At 52.7% G+C, this 12,664-nt stretch overlaps 1 protein-coding gene across 4 annotated transcripts in view; it reads right to left on the reverse strand.

Moving 5' to 3' along the window:
* MYO19 (myosin XIX) overlaps positions 1-12,664 on the reverse strand; it is a 31,478-nt gene that overhangs the window by 4,143 nt on the left and 14,671 nt on the right. For 2 of the 4 annotated variants that reach the window (XM_074262002.1, XM_074262001.1), the window contains exons 12-21: positions 12,350-12,521; positions 12,162-12,235; positions 10,291-10,412; positions 9,935-10,048; positions 9,478-9,654; positions 6,648-6,794; positions 6,078-6,185; positions 5,523-5,593; positions 3,344-3,456; positions 2,254-2,429 (exon numbers count right to left, since the gene is read on the reverse strand). In XM_074262002.1, the coding sequence (XP_074118103.1) occupies positions 2,254-2,429; positions 3,344-3,456; positions 5,523-5,593; positions 6,078-6,185; positions 6,648-6,794; positions 9,478-9,654; positions 9,935-10,048; positions 10,291-10,412; positions 12,162-12,235; positions 12,350-12,521 (1,274 nt within the window). Of the gene's footprint in view, positions 1-2,253; positions 2,430-2,977; positions 3,135-3,343; positions 3,457-5,522; positions 5,594-6,077; positions 6,186-6,647; positions 6,795-9,477; positions 9,655-9,934; positions 10,049-10,290; positions 10,413-12,161; positions 12,236-12,349; positions 12,522-12,664 lie in introns of those variants that run through there. The other 2 variants (XR_012481273.1, XM_074262003.1) reach the window with 2 other exon arrangements.

Here is a 12,664-nt window from a genome sequence, read left to right on the forward strand (position 1 = left end):
CTCATTCTTAAAATTTGATTTGGTTTCTTATATATCTAGGAAATGAGACCCTTGAAGAAACCAGCAACAAAGATTTTTCTGTCAGATCTTTCAAAAAACTTCCCTTTTAATTTTATCTGCATTGATTTTTTTGTACAAAACTAAAGTTTTATGTAATCAAATTTTATTATCTGTAATCCTCTCTTCCCATTTTGTCATATAGATTCCCCACACACAGCTTTAAGAGGTTATTTCTTCCATGCTCTCTAATTTGCTTATGATGTCACCCTATAAGGGCTTCTCCACTTCTCAATCCTATGGCTAACCTATGACTATTAGCTCCCATCAAACAGGGGAGGATCCTAGAGATGACATTTGCTAGTGTCTGGCTAATTTTGGAGCTCTAATTGAGTGTGGCCAGAGGAAAGACCTAGAAGGAGCAATTATGTAAAGCAAAAAGTTGGAAGTGGGTTTTATGTGTCCTATAATGGGAATAGTTGAATAAGATATATGAATGGCATGGAATGTCATCATGCCAAAAGAAAGAATGAACATGAATTGAGATACATGGACAAACTTGCATGAAGTAATTGAAGGTGAAAAAAGCCACCAAAAGAACAATGAACACAATGATAAACATTAAAAGATAAAAGTATTCAGTGACCAATGCTGGCTCTAGGTTTTTTAGAAGTCTGTGAAACAGGAAATTCTGGAATATCAATGTTATTGTGATGTAAGGGCTGATGAATATGAGAATTTCAGAGACTTGTGGGAAGATCTGTATGAATGGATAGAGTGAAAAAGGCGGGGCTTTAGGGCAGCTAGATAGTGAAGTGAATAAAGCACTGGTCCTGGAGTCAGGAAGACCCAAGTTCAAATCTAACCTCAGATATTAACTAGCAAGCATAACCTGGGGCAAGTTATTTAACCTTGACTGCCTCCACCAAAAAAAAGGGAGAAGAAAAAAGAAGAAAAGGGCAAGGCCAAAAGAACAATGTACAGAACCACCACCATCAGGTAAATTAAAAAAAAAAAAAAAAAAAAAAAATGCAGCAGAAGTTAGCTTAAACTTGTCTGTAGATGCCCAGTGCAATCCAGTTATCAGATATGGTGAGAGGAGAGGTATATTAAGAAATTGTTATAGTGCAAAAGCCTCCTATAATTCAAAACACATTGATATTACTTTGTCTTTTTTTTTAATAAAGATTTTTACTTTCAAAACACATGCATAGTTTTCAAAATTCAACCTTGCAAAATCTTGTGTTCCAATTTTTTTTCTCCCTCTCTTCCCCCAACCTTCTCCCTAGATGGCAAGTAATCCAAAACATGAAACATGTGCAACTCTTCATGCACTTCACAATTATCATGCTGCACAAGAAAAATTAGATCAAGAAGAAAATGAGAAAGAAAAAATGCAAGAGCAGAAAATTAGTTGTGTGCATTTGATGTCAGCCGGTATCAAGCCACTTTACATAACTTTTTGTGGGGATTGTTTGCTTTTTTTTAGAAAGTGATTGCTTGTATCAAAACAAAAGCTATCAAGAATAAAGGGAACAAAAACAAAAACACAAACCATTTTGGCAAAATGAGCCCTCACATTCACTTCATATATACATACATTCTACATTCATCATCTCTATTATTAACACTTTCAACAAATTGAAGATAGTAATCTCTCTCTTTTTGGGGACCAACCTTCTATTCCCAGCCAGTTTCTCATTACCTCAAAGAACATAAAGTAAGGTTGAACAGATGGCAATACTTTTAATGCATGAGACACTAACATTTAGTAAGCCAGAGTCCACATAAGCCCAAGATCTTCCAAGTCCCATCTCCTTCAGGAAGGGCCCTCCCCAATTATTCCAATCTCTGATTATTCTTTCTCTGACCTTCAGTCTTGAGCCTACCACACAAAGGGAATACAGTGGCTTGCCCCAGTCCCTGCTAACTCTGTATTACTGGGCATAGAGCAGGCACTTCACCAGCTGGACTGATTTGCTCTCTTTATGCTGGATCATGAAATGGCATGTGTGTGTTTAAGCATGCTCTGCTCCAATCCTCTTGGTGCTAAGGTTATGTGTGTATGGGAGAATCAGAGAGGGGAAGACGGCTAATGAAACTGTCCCGCTGCTTTAGGGAGAAGGGGCCCGTTTAAGAACTATTCTTCCTCTTTCTGGAATGGTTCCTGCAGTCCTATAGACTCACCTGCTTTCTCCCCAGGTTCCTCTTGATTTCTCATCCTCAGCCTGTAGGGCTGCAAGGGAAAGCACTTACCACAGAAGTGGTCATGAAGATCTTGGTTCTGCCGCAATGAATTGGGCTGGGAGCTGGCCTGGCCTCTGTGTGGTCTCCGAGAGCAGTTGCTGGCCGAGTCGTCAGGGGCAAAGTCTGAAGAATGTCCCTGATGAGAGACTGAAGCCTGGCCTCCTTCTCGGGGGTTGGCTGCTGTCCTGAAGACCAAGAGACAGAGGCCTAAATCAGCCCTGCCTGGTCTAGCAGATGCCGAGACTCTGCACAGGCCTGCAAGGTTTGGGGGAGGACCCACACAGGCCATGGGACTCTCCCATCACCTTCAGGCAGAAAGGCAGCAGGGTGAGGGCCTGGAGGGGCCTGGCTGCTCTGGGTGATAGCCCAGCCACAGCCAATGCTGTGGACGTTGTGCTGACCTCCTCCTTTGTGGGTCTGCCTCAGGTACCTGACAACCTGCAGCCACAACCGTCTCCTTTTGGATGCTGACCAGGACTGCTCCTGTCCAACTGGGCAGTGCCATCCCACCCAGAACCCCAGCTAAATCAGCCGAGTCCTGGGGCCAAGAGTATCGTGGCCTCCATATCCCACAGATGGAACGGGCTAAGTAAGTCCATGATTTCTATCCCTGTGGTTTCCCCACCCCCTGCACAAGCTGAAAGATGGATGCCCTGGGAATCACAGCATTTTAGGAGGACCTGACTATTAATTCACCCAAGACTGACTCAGAGGGAGACAGAGAATGAATTACCTGATCAGTCTGACCGCACTTAACACCATCGCCCCTTTGGAGACACAGTGGCAAAAGAAGCAGCTGTGGAGCAGAGGCAGAGGTGGCAGCAGGAAGCTTCTTTAAAACTAATGACCAGAATATGGTTTTGGCAAGAGAGACAGAGCAGGAGGGCAGACTATGGAGAGGAGAGGAGAGAGACAGAAAGAAAATCGAAAACCTAGTTCTGTGACCCAGCATTGACAAAAAGAGGCTCTGTCAGTCTCAGGGCGGGAGGATTGCCCCCCTTCTTCTTGGCCCTATGGGAGGTGCTGTCTTGGGGCTGGTCTGAGTCCTGTGGAGACTCCAAAGTGCCACGGATGGGGCTCCAGACCCCCCAACACTCACCTGAGTGCTCTTTGGTGGGCGAAGACCTGGACAATCTGGAGGAGGGGCTGGGCTGGGCTGGGCGGGGCTTTCTCAGCAGGTCATACCGTTCAAGGAAGCTTTGAAAAGAGAGCCTGAGAACCAAAGGGAACCCCATCAGGCTTTCTATTGTTGCTGAGAAGTTCTACTGTATCCCTGAAGGTGGGAGGGGAGCTCTGGTCAGCTAGGCTGACCCCCACCCGACTGGCAATCTACTCCGCCTCACCCTTGGAGGGGCCTGCTGGACTGGGGGGGGAGGGAGAGAGCAGGGAAGGGCTGGCACAAGGGGGCTCTGCCTAATGTGGGGAACTGTTCATTCTAGAATGAAGTGATCACATCTGTTCGTAACCAGGATGCTGAACGGAAATGCAATTCAGTGGCTTGGGTGATCCAAGCTGCCCCTGGCTTACTTGGCCTTGGATTGCCATGGATATGTGGGTACTCCTCTCCCTGGAGCCCTTCTGCTGCCCAGGACTTGTCCCCACCTGCCCTACTCCCTCTCTTGGACCGCCCTTGATTCCCAGGGTTACACCCCAGCAACAACACACTCTTGTAAATGTCCCTGTGGGTCCTTAACTCTTCCTCATTCCCACACACCCCCTTTCCAATTATGGATTACCACAAATCCTCCCAACAGAAATGTTTAAAGTAGAGGCTGGGGCTTAAATTTTAGTCGAGATTGGAACCATTGGAAACCTCCTCTGAACTCTTCCCTTTCCCTCATCTCCCACCCTCCCAAATCAGCTGCCAAGTGTCAATGGCTGCACCTCCACGCCGCCCTTGCTATTCACCTGGCTACCACCTTAGTTCACTCCCCCCACCCCAAGTATTGAAATAATTTCCCAATTGGTCTCCCTGCCTCTAGCTTCTCTTTTCAAACCTCTATCTCAGGGCTGGCAGCACTGACCATGGGCTTACAGTCTACCTTCAGGCACTAATAAGCTGTGTGACCTTAGAGCAGCAATGAGATCAATCAGGTAGCGAGAAAATATCCCAATCAGCTCAGTGCTCTTTCAGCCCATTTTGGACCTGACTCCGATACAGTCTTACTAACACCCCCACCTCCCATCCTTCAGACATTACAGCTCAATGCCTTCCACTTTCCTCAGTACTTGTTTGTGTATAGGGAAAACAGCCCTTCTATCCCTACCCTCAACAATCCCGCCCCCTCCATCAGAGGCACCAGGCTCTGGGCTGTGACAGGCGAGTCGGGGCCCTGTGCCCTTCACAAAGGGGCTGTCCATGTTTCTGTGGGAGCGCGTCTCAGGACGGATGGATTTTGACCTGAATCTTGGAGCTCATTGCACAATATTTCCCAAGTCTATTTCTCTTAACAATTCCACCATTTCCCTCACCAGCCTTCTAGTCTCCAAGGCTTTTTGCCTCCTTCAGCCTTAGGCTGCTCCCTTTGAAAGGAACAACCATCTCTTGCTGTACCCAAGAGCTAATGACCTCCTTTCAGTCCTCCTCCTCCTCGGCCTTTTGGCAGCCTCTGACCCTGTCCCTCCTCCTCTCTGGGCTGCTGAAAACTAGAGGAATATGTCACTTTTTTTTATATTAGTGGATATGCAAATTTACTAACAACTTCAATTAAAAAACCTTTGCAAAATGGGTGGATAAGGTCAAAAAACAAATTATTAGCACAACTTACACTTTTCCTATTTGGAATCAGGATTAAAAAAAAGACATTTTCGATAATAATGCTGTTAATTAAAAATATTGTTATTTTAGAGAGCAAAAAGATTTTTTTGTATTGTTAATAAAATAGTATTTTCAAAATATTTTCCTCTTAACATTTTTATGGTTTCCAGCTTTTGAAACTTTTTGACTATTTGTGGTGGTGACACTGTTTTAGAATCTGTTTCCTTGTTCATCTTAGAGAACTATTAGAGAACCTCCTTGGAATTCAGTTCCAGCGCCACTTTTTCTATGAAGCCTTCCTTGACGCTACCCTGTCTGAAAGCAGGTTCTCCTAATCCCACCTGTGCTAAGACATTATATAAGGACCCCCCCCCTTTTGCTCGCTCACAGGGGCTAATGATTCAAGACCCACACTGAAGAATGTGAGCTGCTTGAGGGCATAGACCAAGTCATCGTTTCAATAGTTTCCTCCACAACGCAGCAGGAACTTGTGAAGTGTTTGGTGTGGCTCCATACTCACCTGATAGGAAAGCCGGCAGCGCTGATGTGAACAGTCTCCACAATACCACAGGCTTTGAGCTGGCTCAGGACCTGAAAGGATACATCTGATGTGGGGAGGGGAGGGAATTACAGGGAGGAGAGAGGAAGAGGAAGAGGAGGGAGAGGAAAGCTTAGAGAGGGAAGAGGAGGGAGAGGAAAGCGTAGAGAGGGAAGAGGAGGGAGAGGAAAGCGTAGAGAGGGAAGAGGAGGGAGAGGAAAGCGTAGAGAGGGAAGAGGAGGGAGAGGAAAGCGTAGAGAGGGAAGAGGAGGGAGAGGAAAGCGTAGAGAGGGAAGAGGAGGGAGAGGAAAGCGTAGAGAGGGAAGAGGAGGGAGAGGAAAGCGTAGAGAGGGAAGAGGAGGGAGAGGAAAGCGTAGAGAGGGAAGAGGAGGGAGAGGAAAGCGTAGAGAGGGAAGAGGAGGGAAAGGAAAGCGTAGAGAGGGAAGAGGAGGGAGAGGAAAGCGTAGAGAGGGAAGAGGAGGGAGAGGAAAGCGTAGAGAGGGAAGAGGAGGGAGGAGGCCCCTCAGTCACAATCACCTCATTTGCCTGGAACTTCTGGGCCTGGCCTTGGCTGTTTGGCTTGATGCAGCGAATGTAATGAGGTGTGGTGCTGTGCAGGACCTGCATGAGCTGCTCCAGGGAACTCTGTGGAGGCCCCAGGGGAGGGGAGAGAGAGAGGGGCCAGGCTGGACGGGGCCCCAGCAGCTGCCCTCATTTTCCTCTTGGTTACACGAAGCTTCGGCTCCTCACCACCCTCCCGCTGGGCAGCCCCAACACAGCGGCTGTTTCTAGGACGCCAGGACGAGTCAAACCCTGCCCCTCTGCTCTGGTTTCCTCCCCTCCCTCTGGCCTCCCTCCTTCTTTTCCCAAGCTCCCCCCCCAGGCTCTCTGCTGTTCTCCGTCCCCCTCCTGAGGCAGAGGCTGTATTTACACAACTCCCCTTCTCTTTGCTCTGTAAGTGGCAGAGCTGTCTGTGTCGTTCCTCCCCAAGGAGAGCACTACTTCTACTAGAGAGGAGGGGGTTTTCTGGCTCTTCTGGGGTATCTGGGGCCTAGGAATGCTCCAAGTCCTGGGTCTCGACTCGCCTTTCAGCTTTACCAGACCTACCTTGAACTTGGAGACCACAGTAACCACAGGGGCTCTGCTCTGGCCTGAAAGGTCACTTGGTTCCTTTTCTTGGGAAGGAAACAATTTCTGCAGGAGAGAGTCCTGGCAATTCTGCAGGAGCTGAATCAACTCTGGAGGAACTGGATCCTGTGGGAAAAGCACAAGGGACTCATGGCCAAGGATGGCTACTTTCCCTACCCTTCTGAGCAGCTGGAGATCACTGGGACCTCAGAAGCCATCCAACCCAATCTCAGGAAGTCGAGGCCCGGGGAGGGCCCCAAAAGTCAGTTTTTAATCCAGTAACGATTGGAAGAAAAACAAGGATACCCAGGTTCATCTGGGTTCCTGGAGAATTTCCAGGAGTAAGTCAGTGAGGTGGCCACCCTGCCGGACTCTGCCCCGCTCAGACTACGTCTGGGGAAGAGCATTCCTGGTGCCTGCCCGTCTCTCCCAATGCTGTTCCTGGCCCCACGGCTTCCGGCCAGCCTTGGAGCACAAGACTCTCTCTACCATTCCTTGTTCCTCTTCAGCTTCCTTTAGGGAGTGTCTTTTTGTCTCCTATTAGAATAGAGTTCTCAGAGGCCAAAGCCAGCCTTCTTTTTGCTCACATTTACCTTCCTCATGCTTAGCACAGGCCAGGCATTTAATGCTTGTGGACCGAATCTGACCGCGTCCTGCCATCCTGTCCCTTTCCCAGACTGAGACACACTATATTCCCGCTTGCCTGGGAGTGACATTGGCTTCTATTCTCTCGTCCTCATCGCTCTGAAACCCACCTCTCCACCTCTCGTTGCTTCTTCCCTCTGCGTTCCTGTTCCACAGCTACAGCCCATCTCTCCAAAGGGCCCCCCTCCCCGACCTATCCGAGCTCACGCGATCTTCCAGGGCCTCCACCCCTACAAACACCCCCTGGCCTCCCCGTCTGGGGCAGATGCTTAAGCCACCCGATTGCACACCACCTCTGACTCTGGAATCCTTTGCTCCTTTGCCCTATTGTTGATCAAGTTTTCCCAAAGCTAACCTCAAATCACTCCTGCCCGATTCCTCCTCCACCTCCACTCACGTGCTATCGAATAGAGCTGGAACATACAACCATGCTAACTGGGGACACTGTAAATTTACACTACTCAACATCACCTGGGGCTTCATCACTCCTCTTATTCCTCAGCTCGCTGTCTATAAAAATGATCCCTAGTCTCTCTCCTCAAGCCAGCCCACCCGTCTTTTCCTCTGCCATCAGCCTCCTTTAAGGAAGGCCATGAATCTCATCTTTCTTTAGGATCCTCTGCGGTCTAGCTTCTAACCGCTTCCTCCAAAGACGCCCATTCTCTCCCTGCTAACAGGTGGCGTTTTCTCCCATGGCCAATTCCAGCCCTCTTGCTGCAGGCCCCCTGGGCGTCACACGGCCTCCGCCTCTCCCATGCTGATGTCCAGGCACCGACTGGCGGGCCTGACGCACAGGCAGCGGCTCCCCCCGGCCGGAGCCGTGGCTGACCTTCCTTGGCCCGAGGGCTGCTCAGCTGTGGCCCCTTTCTCCCAGTACCGATGACTCGCTGTGCGCTGCTCTTCCCGCTTTCTGCCTGCTCCCCGTCAGCCCCCTCTCACTGAGGGGGGGGGGGGAGCCGTTCTCTCCCGGCTCTCCGTCCGGCCGCGCTGACCGCTCCTTGTGGTCTCCCTCACTGTGCCGCTGCCCTCCGCACATCCCCCAGAGCTGCACTGGGTCCTTCGAGGATCAGACAGGAGGGTTCTCAGGGCAATGGCCCAAATCTGGCCCTGCATCACCAGCTGCTCACTTCGGGCTGGGTGCCCCCTCAAAGCTCTTCTGACCTCTCCTGGTCTGCTGCAGACACTCCTCCACCCGGCATTTGCAGCCCGGCACCTCCTCCATCTCCTCTCTTGCCCAGCAATCGCCAAACCTTGTCATTTTGCCCCTTCCCTGCCCCTCCCCCCGGGCCCACGGCCTCAGTTCACTGTCAGACTGGATGAAGCTCCTCCCTGGGACCTTCTTGGAACCTGACCACAGCTACCAGGAGGACTCGGTGAGGGCAGGTGCTGCCCCGCCGTGCTCCCGCTGCCCCTGGGATCACCTCCACACTCCTCCAGCCTTTAAAGCCCTCCACTACCGGCCCCCACCTACACATGCAGCTCCCTCAGATGTTGTTTCCCTGCTCGTTCTCTCTCCTTACTGTCCCTCACGGTGATGAGCACGCCTCACCTTGGCCTGTTAGACACCCTCCCCTCCCCGATGATCCTGCATCTCTCTCTGCAAGCGCGTCACTCTCTGACCCCCTGAGAGACGGATCCGCTTCACTTTTGGCCCCAGAGTCCAGGGCAGTGCCTGGCACAGGGCGGGCACCTAAGTGACTGACTCTTAATTCAGTTCCCTGCCCATATTTCAGGAAGAACGCTGATTGGGTGCAGAGCAGCCAGAGGAGGCAGACCAGAGCTTGGGTCAGATGAGGACCTGGGGATGATGGTCCTGGACAAGAGGGGGCTCAGAAGGGGACGACAACCTTCTCCAAGGGTCTGGAAAGAGGCCCCAAGGCACGTTCTGCATGCCCTGCAGGACAGGCTGGGCTGCCCTCCCACCACATCTTGCCATGTCAAGAAGGCTGAAGGGCGTCTCCTGGGATCTGGTAGATCAGAGGTCTCTTTCACCTCTGTGAGAAGCCCCCGTAACTCTGACTGGGCATTGTTGTGATTGTGCCCCCAGCGTTTCTGGGCTCGTGCTGCAGGAGCAGCCCGCCCGGGACGAGGCAGAGCATCCGCGGTCCCCGGACAAAGTGCTCCCCGCCCCCCCGCCGACCTTCCCCCCCTGCTGTTTGCTGACCTTGTTTTTCTCCACCATGCCTTCGATCTGGTACTGCACGGGCCCAGCATAGTGGGCAATGACGAAGTTGGGACTCTTACTGAGCTTGTCTCGGCTCAGGCTGACGTTGCCGGACAGGGCGTTCTCGATCCGGGTCTGGAGCTGGACGGCACTGGACATCCTGTTGAGCCGGCACTCCTGCACGCAGCCCACGGGCCGAGTCAGGGAGAACGAGGACGACAGTGAGAACAAACAAGTCTCATCTCTTTCCCCATCTTCCTTCCTTTCTCCCCTCATCCCCCTCTCAGAAGCCCAGCAGCTGCTCAGGGGGCAAAGTTTTGACTTACTGTTTCTCTCCCCTCCCCCGCACAACACTGGACTTCGTGTGGATGCCCACTTGGTTCAGTCCACTCAGTCTCAAAACACGTGGGCTCAAGTGATCCACAGCCCAGTGACCGCTGCTCCCTCCCCTTCTCACCTCGTTTATGAGAGAACAGATGCTAACAGGGCTCCCTTCGATCAGGTCCAGGCAGCTCTGATTGTCCTGGTAGCTGATGAAGGACCACTTCAGGCCCTCAGCAGCATATTCTTCCTGGTGCGATAGAAGAGCAGGGTGGGGTGTGAGCATGGGAGAAAGAGGGGCACATGTGGCCCGAGCACCCTGTGCTCGGCCCTCTAAGGACAGACCCAGCCAAATCTGGGCACTTGAGGAGGCCCTGCCCTGTTACCAGAAGGCTTCACCAGGAGCACAGACACCCCTAAAGCCCTGGGCCAGGCCCCTGCACGGCTCCCCCACCCAGGCCAGCCCCCTCCCCCTCCCTGCCAGCGCCATACTTGCTGTGCCCTCAGGTAGTGAGCCACAAAGTGCTGCTGCAGCTTCTCGTTGGCATAGTTAATGCAGAGCTGCTCCAGGTTGTTGTTGGGGAAACATTCAAATCCGTACACGTCCAGCAGCCCTGGGGTAGAAAAGGACCCAGGAGTAAGGGGTGGGGGAGAAAGCGGAGACACTGTGGGAGCCCAGGGGACGGCTGCCTTCGGGTCTGAACCTGTGGCCCGACTCCAGCTAGAGACGAGTGCTCCGGAGCCGGGCCTCCCCAGGGCAGCCGCTGGCACGAGCCCGGTGCAGCAGAGTCAGTGTGAGCATCTCCCTCCCTCCCCGGGGGGACATCCGACACCCAGGCCTCTCCGGAGTTTTATCCATGGCAGAATGGGAGGAGGACCGGGGCGCTGTGTCCACACTGCCCCAAGAACCAGGGCATCATGGAGGGGTTCTTAACCTTTTTTTTTTTTTTTTTTTTAAACCATGCAACCCCTTTCAGAAAAATCATTTAATGCATAAAGTAAGCAGGATTGCAGAGGAAACCCATCCCATTGAAGGGCAGTCTCAAAAACCTACCATCCCAAGTCCATAGACTCCAGGGCAAGGCCCTCTGGGCCAGCGGGCACATTTCAGAGGTGGCAGAGGGGGAGCCCGGGCTTTCCGAGCAAAAGGAAACTCGTGTTCCTAGGATGAGGGGCCTGAGGCCCTGCTTGGCTGTGGGTCTACAGAAGCCTGATACTTGGTTGGCTCGACTCGTCAATGCCTTTTCTTTGGTTCTTTTCTCAATTCAACACGTCTTTATTAAGTCTCCCCTTTGCCAGGCACTACTCTGGGCACCAAGAATACCACAAAAACCACCCCACAAAACAGCCTCTGCCCCCGAGGAGCTCATGCCCTCCCGGGTGGGGACACACTAATACTTATTAGCACATGTGAGCTGGGGGAGCAGAACCAAGGGGACGTGGTACCTGGGCTAAGCTTAGAGGGTCTCGAGGGCTTTGAGAAGCAGGAAAGTTAGAGCCTCTCACAGCAAACCCAAAGGATGGGCCCTGCAAAGGCGGAGTGTGTGGGAGGAGATGGGCCGGGAGCCGGGAAAGAGCTGCTGAAGCCAGGCTGTGCGGGGCTTTAAAGGCCTTCGCATCTCAGAACTGAGCCGCATGCGCCGAAGGCACTAGGGAGCCACAGGCCTCAGCTTTCTCTCACTTTGCTAAATGTGTGGGACACTAAGGGAGGGACGAGACACGGGAGGCTGTGGCAGGGATGGAGGGAAGGGAGTGTCCTGGGGGAGGGAGGCGCAGCGAGAGGACCCTGCTCTGTCTCGCCCCTGGAGCAGCCTGGAGAAGGGCAGCAACCGTCACCCCCGGCCCAGGACTGGAGAGGTTTCTTTGGCGGGAGGCTGTGGGGCTGAGAGCAGAGGGAATGCCCTCTGTGCGCTCCAGGACCCGGCGGTGCCATCCCTGCCACACACTCTCCACCTCGTCATCCGGCCCCTGCTCAAGTGCTCTCCCCTCTTCTCCACCTCCTAGCCCCAGCCTCAGCTCAGACCCCCCCCATTCCAGCTGCTTATCTCCCCATCCAGGCTTCAGGTGCACCCTGCTTTTCCTATGTTGTTTCCCCTGTTAGAAGGGGAGTTCCTTTCTTTCACATCCTCAAGCCTTCACAGGGCCTGGCACAGTAAACCCTTAATCAATGCTTGAGGACCGACATCTCCTAGTCTAAACTCCTCGCTTGCAAAAAGGGTGCTGGGTAAGAGGCTGCCCAAGGTCACTCAGGGATTTTGGCGGCGGGGCTGGAACCAGCCCCCGAGTTTCCTGAGTGTGGGCCCTGGGCTAGGCAGGCTCTCGGGGCCCCAGTCAGAGACAAGAAGAGGCAGAAGACACGGTACCAATGAAAGTGTCCCAGGTGGAGGGCTCTGCACAGATGCTCCCATTGATGACCGACACCAACCAGTCAAACAACCTGCAGAGGGGAGTAATGGTGAGCCCTGAGCGCTGGGGACCGGGAAGCCAGTGCCCCCCTCAGGAGCAGCAGGGCCTTTGGCTTCCCCGAGGTGGGGTGGGCTGGCCCACTCACCGGGCATAGGTGACTTTGGCCAGACAGTCTCTCCTGGTCTCACACTCGGCCCGGGAGCAGGGCTTCCTGAACACCTGCTGCTGCTTTCCGGCTGTGATCGTTCGCACTCGGAGTGTCTCCAACAACTCCTCCTTGGAGATTCGGAGCAGGGAGGCTGTGGTCATCACAAAACCTGGTTTGAGGACCAAAGCTATGGTTATCTGCAGGTGGTGGGTAGCAAAGAGGGCAAAGCCCCCCGGCCCCTGCTGGACGGACAGGTCCTGGAGGAGCTGGGGAAGGAGCTCGGATATCCCGGCAGCCCCCAAAGGAAGGCCC

This window comes from Sminthopsis crassicaudata, chromosome 4 (assembly GCF_048593235.1).
Source record: "Sminthopsis crassicaudata isolate SCR6 chromosome 4, ASM4859323v1, whole genome shotgun sequence".
In the NCBI taxonomy this organism is placed as follows: Eukaryota; Metazoa; Chordata; class Mammalia; order Dasyuromorphia; family Dasyuridae; genus Sminthopsis; species Sminthopsis crassicaudata.